The 18,715-nt window shown below is 49.2% G+C and overlaps 1 protein-coding gene across 8 annotated transcripts in view; it reads right to left on the reverse strand.

Annotated features, from left to right (window-relative positions):
* Positions 1 to 18,715, reverse strand: part of Slc22a14 (solute carrier family 22 member 14) — a 30,476-nt gene continuing 11,761 nt past the window's right edge. For all 8 annotated transcript variants that reach the window (XM_076577329.1, XM_076577330.1, XM_042282039.2 and 5 more), the window contains 10 exons: positions 15,672 to 16,184; positions 14,520 to 14,623; positions 14,150 to 14,304; positions 13,077 to 13,245; positions 4,733 to 4,853; positions 4,398 to 4,495; positions 3,897 to 4,111; positions 2,556 to 2,664; positions 990 to 1,184; positions 1 to 415 (listed from right to left, as the gene is read on the reverse strand). In XM_076577329.1, the coding sequence (XP_076433444.1) occupies positions 214 to 415; positions 990 to 1,184; positions 2,556 to 2,664; positions 3,897 to 4,111; positions 4,398 to 4,495; positions 4,733 to 4,853; positions 13,077 to 13,245; positions 14,150 to 14,304; positions 14,520 to 14,623; positions 15,672 to 16,184 (1,881 nt within the window). In that variant the 3' untranslated portion in view covers positions 1 to 213. The remainder of the gene's footprint in view (positions 416 to 989; positions 1,185 to 2,555; positions 2,665 to 3,896; positions 4,112 to 4,397; positions 4,496 to 4,732; positions 4,854 to 13,076; positions 13,246 to 14,149; positions 14,305 to 14,519; positions 14,624 to 15,671; positions 16,185 to 18,715) is intronic.

The following is an 18,715-nucleotide window of genomic DNA, read 5'->3' on the forward strand; positions in this document are numbered from 1 at the left end:
TTGCAAGACCAACATGATATTTTATTGGAATGAATCACAACTTAGCTCCTCCTTCAGAAGGGGCTATTTTTGGATCCTGGGGGCTGGCCTTTGAGAAGGACATACTTTGCCCACATGCCAGACTGGAACTAGAGTTTGAGGCCTTGAATCCATGCCCCCCCCCCACACCCAGCCATTAAACTCCAATCCAAAATGTTCTGGGGAAGCTGGTCCTCAGGGAGCTGGACTGGGTACTTCACTGGTGCTGGGCTTCTCCGAGGCCGTGCTGAAGAACATGTCTACTTCTGATTGGAGAGGCATGGCATTGAGAATGGTATTCTTTGTCACTTCATCAATCACAACATCAGACATTGACTCCCCAGCTATAATCATTGCAGCAATGTCCTGGCTTCTCCTCTTGAAGTCAATAGACTCTCTTTGGATGATGAAAAAAGATCATGAGACATCTTCAATCATGACCTCTTCTGAGAGAGATGGGGCATTCTCAGTCATCTAGGTCCCCAGCCAAGCTTGGTCATGGGTCCAAGAGGAGCCCCGTCTTCAGGATCAGGCTGACTCCATTCCCTGACCCACTAGACCCCCTCTTCCCTGTAACTTTGGACTGTGTCTCATCATCTCTGTCACTAGCTTTCACTGAGTACCTGCCACATGCTGGACCGTTTACAATGTGGGCTTGATTTTCTCAAAAACCCTAACATTGAATGAATTTATGTCACCTTAGCTTCCTTATCTCCAAGGACAATGCCCCAGTCCAGGTAGGCAGATGGGACAGGGCAAAGAGAGGATCTATGGGCAAGGAAAGCCAAACAGAGGGAGAGAATTGGCAGAGCCTGAGCTGGACCCAGGCAAGTGACCACATCCAGAAGATCTGGGGAGATTGCTTTGAACAGGGTGATCTTCATGTCACGGGCCCTCTTGTCATTGGGATGGACAATGACTGGCATACTTTCAATGCCCAGGGCTTTAGACAAGGAGGTCTGCTCATCTACCTTGTATTGTACTCTATGCCATCATGGAGAGGCTTGTTTCCTGTTTCTGGCACCAAGGAGGAGAAGCACAAGGCCACGACGCAAGAGAGACAGCAGAAGAAGATGGGCAGCTGTGTTTTGATCTGGTTGAAGATGGCCAGGGCGGTGATGGCTCCACCTGTCCAAGCTAGACACACCATTCCCAGACCTGTAGACCTGGAAGTGGAGTTGAGAACTGGTTTAGACGACTTCGTATGTTCAGAGGCTGGGTATAGTGAAAGGGAGACACTACCTAAAACCACATACTCTGAATTTCACCCAATTCCAGCCCAGTGTGTGAGACCTTGGAGAATCCAGTTCTTCATCTATTTAAGAGAGGTAGTTATTTCTCCTGGCCTCCATCTTGGATATTGCGAGTGAGTTATTAATCATGTACACATCGTAATGGCATATGGTCATATGAGGCCAGGGGTCAGAAAGACAGGGTTGCTATTACCAGGAGCTCTGTGGAAGAAGAGGAGGGACCTCAGGGCAACCCAAACACATTCCAGGCATCTGGTGTGGGCTGGCTAGTTGTGTCAACTTGACACACCTAGAGTCATCTGGGAAGACAGAACCTCAGTTGAGAAAATGCCCCCATCAGATTGGCCAATGAGCAAGTCTGGTGGGGGGCATTTCCTTGATTGATGATTGGTGTGGGAGGGCCCAGCTCACTGTGAGCAGTGCCACCCCTGGGAAGGTGGTCCGGGGTTGTCTAAGAAAGCAAACTGAACAGTTCATAGGGAACAAGCCAGTAGGCAGCGTTCCAGCATGGCTTCTGCTTTAGTTCCTGTCCCCAGGTTCCTCCTCTGATTTCCCTTTATGAAGGTGCGCTGTGCAGTTAAAAGCCTTCCCTCCCCAAGCTGCTTTTGGTCTTGGTATCTGTCACACAATAGAAAGCAAATGAGGACAAGGTGCCAGGCAGGGACTGGATTCAGACCCCTTGTGATGGTTATCATGCTTTGTCAATCCCACAAAATCCAGAAACATCTGGGAGACTGGCCCCTGAGCATGATGGCAGGGGTCAGGTTAACTGAGATGGGAAGACCCACCTACTATGGGTGGCACCATTCCCTTGGCTGGGATCCTGGACTGTGCAAGTGCAGAGAGGGAGTAAACAGTGGCATGCATGCATGCATCGCTGCTTCCTGACGGTGGTGTGATGTAGTCAGCTGCTTCAAGCTCCTGTGCCTGGACTGTCCCACCATAATGAGCTGTCCCCTGAACTGACAGCCAGAGTGTACTTCCTTTTCTCTAAGTTAATTATGTCATGGTATGTTATCACAGTGACAGAAAAAGAAACCAAGACATCCCTTAGCACAAACTCCGGCTCTGACTTGCCACGTGTGACCTAGACCAGGGCCTTTCATGTCTTTGATTTTGTCAACTCAAAGAGGGTCAATGAAGGCATTTGGGTTTTGTTTTCTGATGAGAGCTGGGTGAGCCAATCCACGCAAACCATGTTGAACACAGTGATTGTTTCCTGGCCAACGCTCCGTCTTGGCGCTGTCCCATCCCCCCACCCCCCCAGCCCACCAGACTCCATACCTGAGGATGGTGGGGAGGAGCTCTGCAGTGTAAACCAAGAATACAGCGACAGTGGCAGCCAGGATGAACTCTCCGAGCACAAGCACCAAGACTATCGTCGACTTCAGCTCTGAGTGAAGACAGCATGGCCCTGAGTCTTGGGCCACCCTACCTTTAGGGCCCTCCAGCCTTCTCTCAGTCCCTTACCAAAGGCAGCTGAATGGCCCACCCCTACCACTTAGTCACCTAGCCAGCGGACTTAGACACTCAGCCAGAGGAAGATCTGCACAGGCCCAGCCAGTCCTGAAGTTACCATAGTAGGAGAGTTGGACAGGGCTTTGGCGGCCAAACCCCGTTTTGTGGGGTAGGGTTTCTCACTGAACCTGGCACTTACTTGCTGATTCAATAAGATTGGCTGGGCAGCAAACCTGAGATCCTCCTGTCTCTTTCTCCCCAAGACCCAGACTATGGCCCATGCTGTCCTGCTGAGATTTCCACGTGAGTGCGGGGTATCCAAAGTCAGTTCTTTACGTCTCTGCAGCAAGTGTTTCACCAATTGAGCTGTGTCTCCAACCCTCAGACTTTCATCCCCAGAATTCTATTCCTAGTTTCTTGCCCACATGAGATCTGTAAATCTGTCACCTGGATTCAGTGCTCTGCTCAACAACAATAACGTCAATAACAATAAACACCAGGCTGTAGAAACCTAAAAATGTTTCATTTTGCGGTAACTAACCAATGTTTGCTCACATCTGGGAGGACCCTGAGAGGTGCTCTGAGAGAAAGAAGGGGCTCCTTAGGAAAACATGCATTGCAGCCCCCCTAGTAGGCACTGGCCATTGATGGGGCACCACAGCTCTGTTCACTCCAGCCCCCCAGACTGACCCATGTTCACTGCCCAGGGATCTTGAAATGTTGGAAATAATACTGAGCACCAGGAGCCAGGCAGTGAGACACTGAGAAAGGCCTCTGAGCAAGACTTTTGCCATGGGTCCAGGTCACCACTGTACCAATTTTCAATGAGTAGATTATCCTGGACATCGTAGGTAACACTTGCTACCATCTACTCTCATTTACCCACTAGATCTGCTTCTGGTGTGGGCTGGAATGGGCCATAGAGGTTGCCTGTAGCAGTTGCCTGCCCTCACACACAAGGACAGCTCTTTTTCAGACAGCCTGAGTTCCTTTCTCAGGTCTCTGAACATGGGGACACGCTGTCTTGGGGGCTGGGGCTTCCTCAGGAGGGGCAAACAATAGACACGGGAAGCCAACTCCTGTGCTAAGCTGGCCAGCCCAGATAAGAGACACTAGGAAGACCTTGAAGAAGTGAGAGGTCTGGAGGCGGCCTCTTGCATGTTGTACCTTGAGGGAGGAAAAGGAGAAACAAACACATGATGGCAGCTAGGATGAGACTCAGGAATAGGCTACATTTCCTGCCCAAGTGTTCCAGGAGAACCAGACAGCACAGCCGGGCTGGCACCTCCAGAATGCCTGGGATCGCTTGTTGGAAGTAGATGTCTACCCCGAAATCCTTCATCTTGAGGCTCAGCGTAAAATAGATGTAACTGATGGTAAACCTGGAAAAAAACAATAAGAGAGCAAGGGAGAGAGAAAGGAGGAGGAGGAGGATGGAGACGGAAGGAGGAATGGCATGGGAGGAAGAGGAGGGAGGAGCAAGGGGAAGCCGGGGAGAGGAGGGGGAAGGGAGGAGGGAGAAGGGGAGGGAGGGTTGAGTCTCAGGAGGAACAGGGCAGAGGCAAAGAGAAGAGGTGTGCGGTAGGAATGACACAAACTGAGACCTGACCCCAGGCCTGAGCAACCTCCATGTCCTGCCCGAGTTTGCAGCCAGCCCTGGACACTCACCACACACAGGCCATGGACAGGATCACCTTGAAGAGGTGCTGGTTGGTGTAGAAGTCCACGATGGAGGCCTTAGTCACCTTCTTTTTCTGCTGCTGCAGCTATAAGACAGCAAGATCAGGCAAAGGCAGCGGAGACCCCGGCTTGCTCTCTGCCCACACACACCAGCAAGGCCGGCCCCTCCCCCAGTGCTAGCCACTTTCTGGCCTTGTGCAGGCTGGGCTTGGTTTTGTCATGATCATTCTGAAACAGTAGACTGAGGTCCCGTGGAAGGATGAGGGGAGAGGCCTTCCCACGGTCTCCAGCCCTGGCCTCCCTCCTGGCCCGAGGCCTCTTACCTCGTTTAGTAGATTTAAAGGAATGGTCGTCTTGTTCACCTCAGCCGCGTAGCACAGCACCTTTACGGTCTCCTCCACTTTCCCTTTCACCATCAGCCATCGTGGGGACTCTCGGAGAACCCTGTATGGCCCACCTCTCTCTTACTTCAGAATTTCGGGATGCCCAAAGACTAGTGGCTCTCCAGCAGAGACACCTCTGCTGTGGCCATCTGTATCAGCATGTGACCAAGCAGTCTTGAAAGCCACCACCGACCTCAAGATGCCTTCTGCACCCATATGGCAGCCAGGCCTTCTTTTGTAAGGCTCTACATCCCCACTGCCGCTCGGTGGTAATACTCAGCCTCCTGATCCCTTTGCCCTTCCCCAGTCACCTCTCAGCTCTTCTTTCCAGGTTCGAGGACATGCCTGAGCATCATCCTCCCTGCCCAGTCTGTGAAAACTATAATGTAGCTATTTCCTTCAGGCTTGACGTGACCATCACCACCATGAAGTGGAATGGCTGTGGTGACTACGGCAAACATTCCTTGGCCCATGGTTGTGGCAACAAAATGAAAAGGACTAAGTCTACAATGGCGAACTCTGAAGGTGGTGATAAGGCTGCTGAACATTCCATTCCCTTCTACCCACTGCTGTGTAGTAGCAGGATCTTAGAAATGCTGAAGTACATAAAAGGTAAAAACCTGACTAAGGGATGGGGTGCCTGGTGATGCACCTGTCTGTGAGCTGCCTGTGTGCATGCAAGGAACGTGAATAAGTTCATGTATTTGCCAAACCGGACTTGATATCTTTCCTTGGTCTGTTGGCCTTTTCATTACTAGGGGTGAATAAATGTGTCTTTTACATCTCTCCAGGATACGTATACAATAATTGGTTCTTGTACAACAGGGACTTGATAGAAACAATGATGAGAGGTAGGCATGGTGGCATACCTATAAACCAGGATTAGGGAGACTGAGATGGGGGATTGTTGTCAATTTGGGGTCAGCCTGGATTCCGTAAGAGTAGTAGGCTAGCAAAGACTACGAACAAGACTCGGTTAAAAAAAAAAACAACCAGATATATTCCTCACAGATTATGTGAGAAAGAAATCAATTTTCAATAAAAGGAAAAAACAAACAACACAAAGAGTGGAGGGTTACAGAGATGGTCCAGTGGTTAGAAGTGCACACTGACTTTGCAGAGGACTTAAGTTCAGTTTCCAGCACCCAGGTCTGGTGGCTCCCAATCACCTGTAACTCCAACTCCAGGGGAACTGACGCCTTCTGTCTGTCTTCTGCAGATATGTGCACACATGTGCACATACTCACACACAGACACATAACTGCATACAATTAAAAAAAACAAACAAGCCAGGCGGTGGTGGCGCACGCCTTTAATCCCAGCACTCAGGAGGCAGAGGCAGGCGGATCTCTGTGAGTTCGAGGCCAGCCTGGACTACAGAGTGAGTTCCAGGAAAGGCGCAAAGCTACACAGAGAAACCCTGTCTCGAAAAACCAAAAAAAGAAAAAAAAAAAAAAACCAGCAAAGGTGACTCAGGGTGGAACACCCATGGAAGAAATCCTGGGTTGCCCATCTTGCTTTGTGCAGTATGTGCTGGAATTCCTTCCTTGATGAATGTGGTTTACCACATGCACACAGGGGTGTCTCCCCAAAAGCTGGTGAACTAGACACTATGTTGTGACCCCTGGCAGTGGCACACATGCACCAGCGCTGTCATAACACATAGAGGTTGCATTGCTGTGTTGCATGGCTGTTGCTATGGGTCACAAACATGAACTGAAGCTAAGCTGCCGGCCCCAAGGGAACTTGCCCATGACAAACGGAGAAGTCGCCAAGGGAGAAGCTGTGGTGTCCTCTGTAAAGACCATGATTGGCAGGTAAACTAAACAAGAGGAAGACGGATGGAAATGCTGGCTTGGCATTTGGTTGTCATCGTTTTATGTCTTGAGGTGGCATAAGGGAAAGATTATAAAAGAGATCTTTGCAGAAAAGCCCCTGCTGGGATCCAAAGCCTTGAAACTCCAGGGAAGGGCTGGATAACGAGGAGAGAGCACACAGGTAGAAGTGACAGATGAGATCTCTGTAAGATAGTTCCAACCGTAAATACAGAGGAGTAGGCCACTGCTCTGTCTAAGGAGGTCTCTGAAGTCTCGTAAACCATTCAGGCTATTACCACTGCCATGGCTGCATGCCAAAATAGGATGGGTGGTCCCTAATGCTAAAGATACCACACACTCTGGTTTCAGCAAACAAATGGAGCTAAATCTTAGTGTAAGCTTTCTCCTTACTTGTGAGTGATGATTTTTGAAGGTGTTATACAGGCTACTAGGAGAGAACTGTCATCACCAATACTCTTGCTCAGTTCTGGGCCCAGTTTATCAGCATGGCTCTGGGGTAACAATAGTGGCACAGCAGTTACAGATGCAACCAACTACCTCCACATTGGACTCAATGCTCACTCCGTGAGAGGGAACCCATGTTTGGTACAGTGATCAGACAAAACCTTGTGGCTTGGGAAATGGTAAGCTCCAGGGGGGAGTCACTATTGCTGTTTTGGTAAGCCAATACAACATGCCTGTCAGCTTGTTCTGTAGGCATTTATGACTCTACTGCTACTGGATGCCAACTGAAGGAAATTTCTTTCTCCATTAGGTGGTCATTACTGCAGAGACTAACAAGCAGTCAAACTGCTGAGAACAAGCGTCTGTTGCTATAGCATATGTGGGCCAATCCTCAGGCCTCGTGAAGGAACAGACATCCAACAGCCTCTCCAAGCTCTGGGAACACTGCAGAAGAACACATAGTGCTCTACAGCTATTGTCTTTGGGCTTGACATGACCATCACTACCACGAAGCAGAGTGGCTGTAGTGACCTACAGCAGACCTTGGCCCATATTCATGGCAACAAAGTCAATAGAATACATGGCAGATAACTAGGTTTATGGTCATGGGTCTGCTAATATCATCTCTTAGAGAAAGGGTGGGAGGGTCATAGTATCATCCCCTAACCCCCTCCTGAGACTATAACCACTGCTCCCTCCTGCCTCTGCTATATAATCCTGGGATATTAAAATGTGTAATGTGTCAGCAATGACTTGTAGAGGGACTTCTTGGTGGTGCAACTGCCTGTGAGTTTCCCATATGCTGCTAAGTGACATCAATGAACTTGTTCGTTCACCAAGGTAGACTTCATCTTTCTGTGATCTGCTGGCTCTTTCCCTATTTGGAGTGAATAGATGCTCTGTATGTCAAATTGCTCTGATTGATCAATAAATAAAACACTAATTGGCCAGTGGCTAGGCAGGAAGTATAAGTGGGACTAACAGAGAGGAGAAAAGAAAGAACAGGAAGGCAGAAAGAGTCACTGCCAGCCGCCACCATGACAAGCAGCATGTGAAGATGCCAGTAAGCCACAAGCCATGTGGCAAGGTATAGATTTATGGAAATGGATTAATTTAAGCTATAAGATCAGTTAGCCTGCCATGGCCATACAGTTTGAAAGCAATGTAGGTCTCTGTGTTTAATTGGTTTTGGGTCTGAGCAGCTGTGGGACTGGCAGGTGACAAAGATTTGTCCTGACTGTGGGCAAGGCAGGAAAACTAAAGCTACAAATAGATGTTTCTTTCATAATTCTCCAGGAAAGTCAAGCCACAAGACTCCTCCTAATCCTTATATTGATGTTTGGCCTGCTCCCTCTGTCTCTTCAACATCATGGAGGGGGCCTGAGTCTCATCCCAGGTTGCAGCGCTCTGCCCTGTGAAAACAAGGATGAGTGATGCTTTCCTCTGTCCTGCTTTCTCTGCTACCATATTTTTCTTGGATAATGTGGCAGTCAGGATGAGAACAGCTCCACAAGCTCATGTTTGAATACTTGGTCCTCAGTTGGTAGAACTGTTTGGGAAGGATTAGGAGGTATGTCCTAATTAGAGGTATGTCCTTGTTAGAAGAGGTGTGTCACTGGGGGTAGACTTTGTTCAAAAGCCCATGCTGTTCCAAATTAACCCCTCCCTTCTCTCTGCCTCATACTTGTGGATCAAGATATAATCTCTCAGCTACGGCTCCATTGCCATGCCTGCCTGCTGCCATGTTCCCTGCCATGATGGTCACAGACTCTAACTCTCAGAAACTAAGCCTCCAATAAACTCTCTTTTATACATTGCCTTGGTCATGGTGTCATATCAAAGAAATAGAAAAGTAACTAATGCAGATATCAAAAACTAATGTTTCTTTTCCATTTTCCCAATCCCTCCAGGCTGTCAGACCCCACACAGATGACCAACTGAAGCACCAAAGCACAAGAAGGTAGGTTCAAAAAACATAAGGAAAAAAACCACTTGGTATTGAACATAGTGTACTTGTATAAAACATCGTGTTTACTCTACGCCTTGCCCCGGACCTAGTATGACATCTTATTCTTAGACTCGGGAAATGAGGATGTGACCAAAGTCACAGAGGCAGAGCCAGTGGAAGCTGGGTCCCTCCTAAGATGCTCTCTACAAAGTGCCAATTTCTTGCATCACTCTGGCCCCTGGCTGGCTGCTGCAGGCATTCATTTGGGACACCAGAGACTAATTCACCGTCCTATTTTCTCTGCTCCTTCCTTCTTCCCCATGGTCTAGCTGTGATAAACCACAGCTTTCCACGCTGAGGTTGAGGGACTCAAACCGGAACTTCTTCTGAAAGACAGGATATTAGGCATGTGTCCACTAAAACCCAGAACTTCTAAAAACGTTATGAGCTCTCAGGGACAAACTACCTGGGGAAAAGGCATGGTTGAAGGGCTACACCAGGTGCACTCAGAAGCACATGGATGGCAAGATGGTTCTGAGGGTAAGAGCACTGGCTGCTGCTCCAGAGGCCCTGGGTTTGATTCTCAGCACCCACACACTGCCTCATGACTCTCTGTAACTCCAAAGTCCAGGGGTCCACCTCCCTCTTCTGGCCTCCCATGTGTACCAGGCATGCAAGTGGTACACAGACATGCAGATAAAACACTCGGATGCATAAAATAAAATTTGAAAAATAAAAAACAAGTTCTCTACAAGGGGGAACATAGATGGAGTACTTCTAACTCAGTAGGTGCTATGATCTAAATGCTTGCATCCTCTATGGTAGTTAATATCGCACAGTCACCTAGGAGATAAATCTCCGGGTTTGTCTGTAAAGGAATTTCTACATTCCATTAATTGAGCTGGCAATACCCACCCTAAACGTGGGCAGCATTCCATGGTCTGGTTCCTGGACTGAATAAAAAAGAGAAAGTGAGCTGAAGATCAGCATGTCTCCCTTCTTCTCCTCCCTCTCCCTCTGCCTCCCTCTTCCCACCCTCCTCCGCCCTCTACCTGACTTGGATGCAGTCTGCCAACTGCCTTAGCTCCTGCTGTGAGGAATTGGACCCTATAACTGTCAATCAAAATGACCCCCTCCCTTCCTTAGGTTGCTTTTGCCTGGGATTTTGTCACAGGAATGTGAATTGTAGTTAACTTATCCTCACTGTTGTAGCCATGGCCTCCAAACTGAAACACTCTCTCCTGGAAGGAGGAAGAGATTCCTTGGGAAGCTTAGAAAGTTACAAGACCCACCCTCAGATTACACAGTGTGATTCAGTCTTAGGACCTCTGCCCCAAAGGCAGCTACATTACTTTTCTCGTTGCTCTGATAAAATGTCCAGCAAAGCAAGTTAAGGAAGAAGGTCTCACAGTTCAGGGTCTACCATGATGGGGAAGCCACAGTGGCAGGAACTTGGGGCAACTGGTCATGTTACATCTCAAGTCAGAAGTGGAGCAATGGATGCTTGCCCTTTTTCCATTTTATACAATCCAGGATCCCAGCCCAGAGAACGATGCCACCCATAGCGGGCTGGTCTTTCCATCATGATTAATCAAGATAATCCCTCAGAGGCACGTCTCCCAGATGACTCCATCTCATCGTTTACAATCTCATCACACAGCAGCCCACAAAGCCGATGCTGCACAGCATATTTAGAGAAATACGGGAGACCGTCCTAGTTCCGGAGGGCCCTAGACACGAGTTTTCATGGGCGGGGCTGCTCCATTCCCTTGAGGGTCTGTGCTAAAAGAATAGAGAAGGCTGGGGAAGGAAAGTACCTGGGAACTGAGAGGAAGTTCTTCAGTGACAAGAAGGCGAAGGGAAGGGGAAATAATGTAATTATATTATAATCTCAAGAAAAGCAGTTTTAAAAAGGCAAGAATCCCTGCTTCCAGACTCCCTGGAGAGTGTAAAGGGCAGAATCAGGCCATGGGATCCTTGGAGGAAAACCACCAAACAGAGTGGGTCCCGAAGTGTGGCCAGTGAGCCGAATCACCATTGGAAAGTTAGGAGTGTAGATTCCTGGACTCCATTGAGGCCTGCTGTTACAGACACTGCGTAAGATTCAGCTGCCAGTTACTGGGGGCAGGATCCAGCTGTTGGTCAGACACTGGAGGTGGGGTCCAGATGTTGGTCGGACACTGGGGGTGGGATCCAGATGTTGGTCGGACACTGAGGGTGGGGTCCAGCTGTTGGTCAGACACTGGGAGTGGGGTCCAGCTGTTGGTTGGACACTGGGGGTGGGGTCCAGCTGTTGTTTTCAGTGCAGTAATGGAGTCTGAGCATCTTGCATAAGCTAGGCAAACTCTCTACAGATGTTCTACATCCTCAGTCCCTATTCTTAGTTATCAAAATGACACTTATTCTTACCAGTAAGAGTGGCTGGAAAGAGATGGGACCTTTCCAGGATATTGCAGGTATTGGGGAGAATTAGCTGAAAGGGCATGTCTGAAGGCAGTGGCTGAAGAAAACTGTGCCCCAGTGAGTTCAGCCACTGAAGGTGATATCGGCTCTAAGCAAGCACAACAGCCAGGAGAAGACTGAAAAAACTCAGTGAAGAATTCTGGGGAAGGAACCAGAGGCTGAGAGAGGAGAAACTGGGAACTTGTCACTACAAACCTCCTGACATTATAATATTTTTAATAATATGTACCTATTACATTAGTAACACTTGTATAGAGGTTGTATGTGGGGGTGTGTGTGTACATGTTTATGTGTGTGCAGACATACGTGTACACAGGGTGTGTGTGTGGCAATGTGTATGTGTGTGTGTGTGTGCATTTGTGTGGAAGCCAGAAGTCAACATTAGGTGTCATTTCTCAGGAACCAACCCGTTTATTTTTGAAGCAGAGTCCCACCTGCGTCTGGGACTAACTGACTATGCTAGACTGGCTGGGCAGCGAGCCCCAGGGATCTCCCGTCCTTGTCCCTCGGCTGCTGGGATTGACAGCATGTGGTACCCGTTCGGCCGTTACATGGATGCTGGGGCCCAAAGCCAGATCCTCACATCTGCATGGCAGGCACATCTGCATGGCAGGTACTGTGCCCACGGGGTCTATCTTCCCAGCCCTGTGTTAATAACATTTTCAAAAATCCTGAAGGTTTTTAAACCCTCTGACCCTTAAGATCAAGGTGTCCCAGATACATGACAGACACACACACACCTGGGATCTGCCACCCACACTCACTGATCTCTGGAGGACTGCCTAGGCTGGTTCCTCACTTCTGCAGAACTGGAAATGCCCCAAGCCACTCACATGTCCCCTGTTGTAACTCATCGCCTCATCTTTTATATTTATCCTATGTATGGTGCAGGCAGTTCCGGTCAGGAGCTCTGAAGCCAGGCAGGCTGCGGTCACGTCTCAGGTCCCCAGCTTCTTACCCATTATCTCCACCCCCCGAAGCCTCGATTCTACTTTCTGATGCCCATCAGAGTTGTTGAGATTTTTCGTTCTTTTTCTGTCTCATAGCCCCTTCTCAGTCTTGACTGCCCTCTGCTCAGGCAGAGCCAGCACACCGTTGCCCTCCTTGTTCCTCCGAGCTTTGCTACATGAGTGGCACCTTCACAGCTCCCACCCCTTAGATTCCTGTCTGTGGCCCCTACATTTGAAAACAGCAAATAGCTCCAACATGCCTCAGCCAAGCACAAAAGCCACTTTTCCTTTTCCCCTGAAGGTCACTGGAGTAAAGGGGACTCCATTTACTCAGCTTCAACTCAGGGGTCATGCCTCTGGCTCTCCTCCAGTGACGACGTCACCTCAAGAGGGGAGGGTGACCAAGGCTGTCCCGAGTGTTTCAGTCCTGCCTCTTCAAGCCTGACCTTGCCTGTCTTGGGACCGCTGTCACCCCCACTGTCCCTCTGGCTGCCTCTCTGACATTTCTTTCAGGTTCTTCTCTGAGGGTGGGGAACGCCTCTGGCTCCTTCTCGGGCATGCATCTCCCCCCACTTCCATGCCCCCTCCCTCCCCACCCGTGAGACCTGCCCTGTGTATGCCGCCCTGCACTGCTCGCTCACCAGATATTGGAGATGACGGGAAACATGGGCATGCCGCCCAGCAGGAAGAGCAGCCTCCAGTGGGAGATTTTGTAGGCAGACCCCGACAGGAAAAGGACCCCTACAGCCATGAAGCAGTGCTCCAGGACGATGGCGTAGGCCCGATGCTCACCCACCAGCCACTCCATGACTGTGCAGAGAACGTGAGGACAGAGCTGTGGTCAGTTCACAGTCCCCAGGCTGGCCTTCCAGGTAGCTGGCTGACATGCCCACCCTGCCCTGGAAAGTTCAGAGTAGACAAAGTTTCTTCTGCCTGTTACAGATCTTCAGACACCTCTCAGAGCTAGACTGTCTCTGTGTCCCCCCGGGCACACCCTATGCCTTGATGAACCTCCTCAGAGCACCACCACCACACCACCCCCCGCCGCCACATGCACACTTCCATTTCTTCTGCCCCCAGCTACTCCCTCGTTCAGGGCATCTCGCATGGTCTGACGTGTGCTGAGACACGGAACTACTTGTCTTGGAGTGTATTCGTGCTTTGCTCTCCTGGCCTAAGGCTCTATAGAGGGTTAGTTCCTTCTGCTATGCTCTGGCAGGTTCTCAGTGAGAAGAGGTGCCAGGGAGCCCCAAGAAAAGGAGGGACCGCAGGCATTTGAGTCTAGGTAAGGGTGTACATGCATTGGAGGTGTTAGCATTGCACAGGCCTGGGTGGAAACCCTGCTTCTTCCTGCTGTGTGCCCTGAACAAACTGGCCAACTCCCTGAGGCTCAGGAGGGAATAAGCAAAGCACATGTAGGACTTAGCAGCTCCCCTGATTCTCAAGGTGCGGGATATACAAGAAGCATGAGAGGAACATTCGAGATACAGGAGAATACTATGGGGGGTGAGGGTCAGGGCACTCCCTTTGGACTCCCTCACACCTTCGGGCAGCCAAGAGTGGAGCCTCTTACTCCTTCCCCTTTGGGCTCTGTGGCCTGCTGCCTCCCCAAAAGTTAGTGTTAGCCTGTGCACCCCAGGTAGAAGATCTGCCTCCTGCTCCCTCTTGAACTGTGTCCATCTCCATCCCGCCTTGTCCCTTGAGAGTCAGTCACCTAAAGACACGCTGCTAATGGCGTAGCCCACAGCTGCCAGTGCCACAGCGAAACGGAAGAGCAGAAACTGGTAAAATGTGTTCACAAAGGCTGTTCCAAAGCCGAAGATGAGGAGCCCCAGCAGCGACATCAGGATGGCTGGATAGCGGCCCATCCTGTAGGTGTGAGGAGGAGATGCCACCAAGTGCCATACTTCTGGGGCCAGCCATGGTCGTGCACCTGGGCCAGGCTCTGTGCGGCCCCGGGGCTTTGGAGCAGCCCTGCATTTGCCTTCCCCAGCTTGAGACTCATTCAGAGTCCATGGGCTATGCCATCTCCTGAGAAGGAGGCAGAGCATCCCAGGGGTCAGCGGGAATGCCAGGAGACTCACTTGTCACTTAAGAATCCGAAGAGGAGAGAGCCTGTCAGGATTCCCGCCAGGAGCACAGTCTGCATGCTTTCCTTCTTCGGTTCGTTACCACACACCAGGTCAAACTGCAGGGGAGACAAGGCACAGATGGCAGCTTCCACACAGGCCGAGCCTTTGGGGGGCCCAGGCTGAGCCTGGCCCAGAGCAGAACCCTTAGGCCAGTGGCTCTCAGCCCTCCTAAGGCTGAGACCCTTTAATACAGTTCCTCATGTTGTGGTGACCGCCCCCCCAACCATAAAATTGTTCTGTTACCACTTCGTAACTGTGATTTTGCTACTATTATGAATTGTAGTGCAAATATCTGATATGCAGGACATCTGATAGGAGAGCCCTGTGGAAGGGTTCTTTGACCTCCAAGGGGGGTGCAACCCACAGGCCGAAAAGCACTGCCTTGGGCAGACAACACCCAGGCAAAGGGACAGTCGTTCTATGTAAAGCGTCTTCTCTCTGTTACACCTGGACCCTGTCTGTCTGACACCTGGTAGACCCTGTAGCTAACCCTGGAGAGAGGAAGTGAAGACCTGAGGCGAGAAGGGGGATTAGTGGGGCTTATTGAGCATGAGCACACATACCGGTCCTGGACTGCAACGTGGAGCTTCCCATGGAAAAAGGCCCAGGCCTCAACTCAAGGTACGAAGCCCCGTGAGAAACGCCCAACACAAGCGCGTTCTTTCCCACCTCTAGCATCTGTGCATCCTGCTTGGTTGCCTCCTGACCCATCTCCCTTGCCAAGTGCCTCTACTATCTCAACCCAGGCTTAGATCCAAGGTCTGCCAGACTCCGGAGGGGATACAGAGGTAACAGAGTAAAGACTCCCTACACATAGCTACCTATGCCCCATCCCTAAGTGTTCTCAGCTGCAGGGGCTTCCCTTGACCAGAAGACAAGAGCCACAACCTGTCCTGAATTCTCTGGACGGATGGCAAGCCCGTCTCTAAGCCATAATGCGTTCTAGTTTCCTGGCTAAGAAAGGTGGAGCCCAGGGCTGGGGAACAAGAGCCCCGATTTCCTTCTCTGGTACACCTCTGCAGAGTATGCTCAGGCCAATTGCCACCCATCTCTGCCACTTTTCCTGGGTAGCCACGGTCAACACAACACAAGACAAAAGCGTACCTCATTGATCAGAGAGCGCTTGTCAGCATAAGGATAGATCCACCCGTATTTGCAGGTTTCTGTATAATTGAGGCCAAAATGGATGATAGAATCTAGATCCCATGACACAGGTATATACATGAGGCATGTCAGGAAACTGCCATTGGGTGCTCGGGGCAGGGTCAGGTTCAGCTGCTCAGCCACTGAGAGGTTGGGGCCCACTGCCAGGATCCAGCTGGTGTTACAGTAGGGCCTCTGGGCTGTGAGCATGAAGTTGTCAGAAAGCATGAAGAAGGAGGACAGCATGCTGGGGATGAAGGTGAGGGCCACCAGCCTCCACTGGAATGTGCCAAACTCCCCCAAGGTATCTATGACACTGGTCAGCTTGTCCTCTCTCCTGCCATCTAGGGCCTTCAATCTGCGTAACAACATCTCCAAGGACCAGGAATGGGAAGGGAAGGAGATCTCATGCTGTTGTGTGCTCCTGGGACTCTGGGGTCCAGATGCTGGCTTGGAATTCTGTTTTTCTTCCATCTGTTCAAGAAAGGATGCAGTTCAGTCCTCTGTCACCATTTCCCAATATCAGATCCCAGTACAGGAGCCAAGGGACAGAAAACACCCTCTGCTTTGGATCAATGAGTACAAAGTCCCTTCTATCCTTTCCAAAGTCTCTTAGTCTGTATAATTCGTTCCTCCAGGCTCAACCATCCAATTTTTAGTGCAATGGACATTTTGAATGAGTTAGAGAACGATCTCCTCATGAATGCCAGGAGCTCTCTGGCAGCTTTCTCAACAAATTATTCACACATCTGAGGCATCACTGGAATTTCAAAGGTAGCAGGGAACTCCAGGGATTCCCGCCCTCCTTCAAAATAAGTAAATAAATAATGAAGTAAAATAAACAGCTGAATCAGGAGCGAGTGGCAAAGGCCTGGGGGCCAAAGGCATGGCTTGAAGCCTTAACCAGACAGCTTGGAAGCCAGGCTGGACTGTGGAACACTGGAAGAGGAGGGGAGACAGCCGGTGACATGGGGCAAAGTGATGCAGCAGGTAAGGGCAGTGAGGGGTATAGGCAGTACTCAGGACCCTACCTTGGGACAGAGTAAGGAGCGAAAACTAATCCTAACCCTGTGTTTGGGGCCAAAGCCCCTTGGCAGTACTAAAATGGCTGTGAGTTGGCAACGCTCCAGCTACTTCTTCTGTGGAAATGTTCTGCAAGCTGAGGCCGCAGGATTCTCAAAGACTGAGAACTTGTCACTACAAACCTCTTGGTATTATAATATTTTTAATACTATGTACCTATTACATTGGTAACACTTGCATGCAGGTGTATGTGTATCTTGGCAAACCAAGATTGTGGTCTGAGAAGGCAAGCCACTATATGACCAGACAGCTCACAGGCTGGTGGGCCTCTAAGCTGGGGTAAAAGGTTGTTTGACATAAAAATACTAGCAGGAAAGTTAAACAAACAGATTCAATACAGAGAGTTAGTGAACTAGAATGTGTAGCTAACATGTGGAGAGGGGAAAAGATTTGGTAGGTCGATGGTAGCATGGGTCTAAACAGAAACTCTAAAGAGAAACAGAAAAGGCAATAAATAAAAACATCTTTTCTCAAACTCAAAAACCGTAAGTCAATACATTCAGGAAACTCAACGCTTCTCACAAGCACAATGGCAGGTCTCGTGGCTAGACATACTGTCATTAAGCCTAGGACCTCAGGGGCAAGGAAAGATGCTGGAGCAGGGCCAGAGGAGAATGAAGAGTACAGCCAGCCTAGACATGGTATGCGAAGAATCGGGGTAGAATAAAGATGCACATTGCCAGTTGGCAACTAAGAGGGCGCAGAAGCAAGATGCCAAATCGGGTGGACTTTACACAAGATCTCGGGAGGCAGCCTGCGATGCAAACACAGGCTATCAGAAAGCAAGGCTGCAAAGGAATTTCAAATACAGATTGTTTTAAGTAACAGGGGGAGAGAGCAAGAAGACAGTGGGGTTGCAGACATGGCTCAATGTTAAGAGCACATGCTGCTTTTGTGGAGGACTAGTGTTCAGTTCCCAGCACCGTATCAAGTGACTCACAACCATCTGGAATTCCAGCTCCAAGGGACCCAATGACCTCTTCTGGCCTCTGAGGTTTTGTGTGTGTGTGTGTGTGTGTGTGTGTGTACATATGTAAGTTGGGATGGGAAGGGTCATATATTTTTCAGTGCTTTCTGTGGTTGAAAAAGGATTCAGACTGAGGGTTTTGAAGCTACACTTGCATATACAAATATACATACACTTTTAAGAGTATGTAAATATACATACAAATTTAAGAGTCACTTCAATAGGTAGAAAAAAATGTAAACCAAAGGGGAAAAAATTTCAATTCAGAAAAGGTAAAGAAAAAAGACATGCAGACAAAGTGAATTCTGTAACTACAACCGGAAAAATGAGTTAAAATACATCATCAAAAGTTAAAAAGCTGTGCTGTTTCTGGGGACTGTGGAGCCTTCAAGAGTTGAGGCCCAGCTGGTGCAAAGAGGCCACAAGGGTCGGCTATCTGAAGGTTGAAGCCTGGCCCCTGGTTCTAACTGCTCCCTGCCACTGGTCTATAGCAACGTGGTTAGTCTAGGCCACATGTTCCTGCCACTGTGAATTCCACCAAGCCTTTCTACTGCAGTGGACTAGAAGGTCTCCAACCCTGAACCAAAATAAACTTTTCTTCCTTTAAATTGTTTCTGTCAGCTATCTGACCACTGTGACACAAGTGATCTGCCTATCTATCTATCTATCTATCTATCTATCTATCTATCTATCTATCTATCTACCTATCATCTATATCTATAATCTATCAATCATCTATTCATCTATCACAATCTATATATCTATCATCTATCTACCTTCTATCATTTATCTATAATCTATAATTTATCTGTCTATCTATTATCTATCTTTAATTTATATATCTACCTTCTATCATCTATCAATACTTTATCACCTATCTCTCTTCTATCTATATATATACAACAGAATATCATTCAGACATTAAAAACCAACATTTTGTCATTTGTAGAAACAT

This window comes from Peromyscus maniculatus, chromosome 7, assembly GCF_049852395.1.
Source record: "Peromyscus maniculatus bairdii isolate BWxNUB_F1_BW_parent chromosome 7, HU_Pman_BW_mat_3.1, whole genome shotgun sequence".
NCBI lineage: Eukaryota > Metazoa > Chordata > Mammalia > Rodentia > Cricetidae > Peromyscus > Peromyscus maniculatus.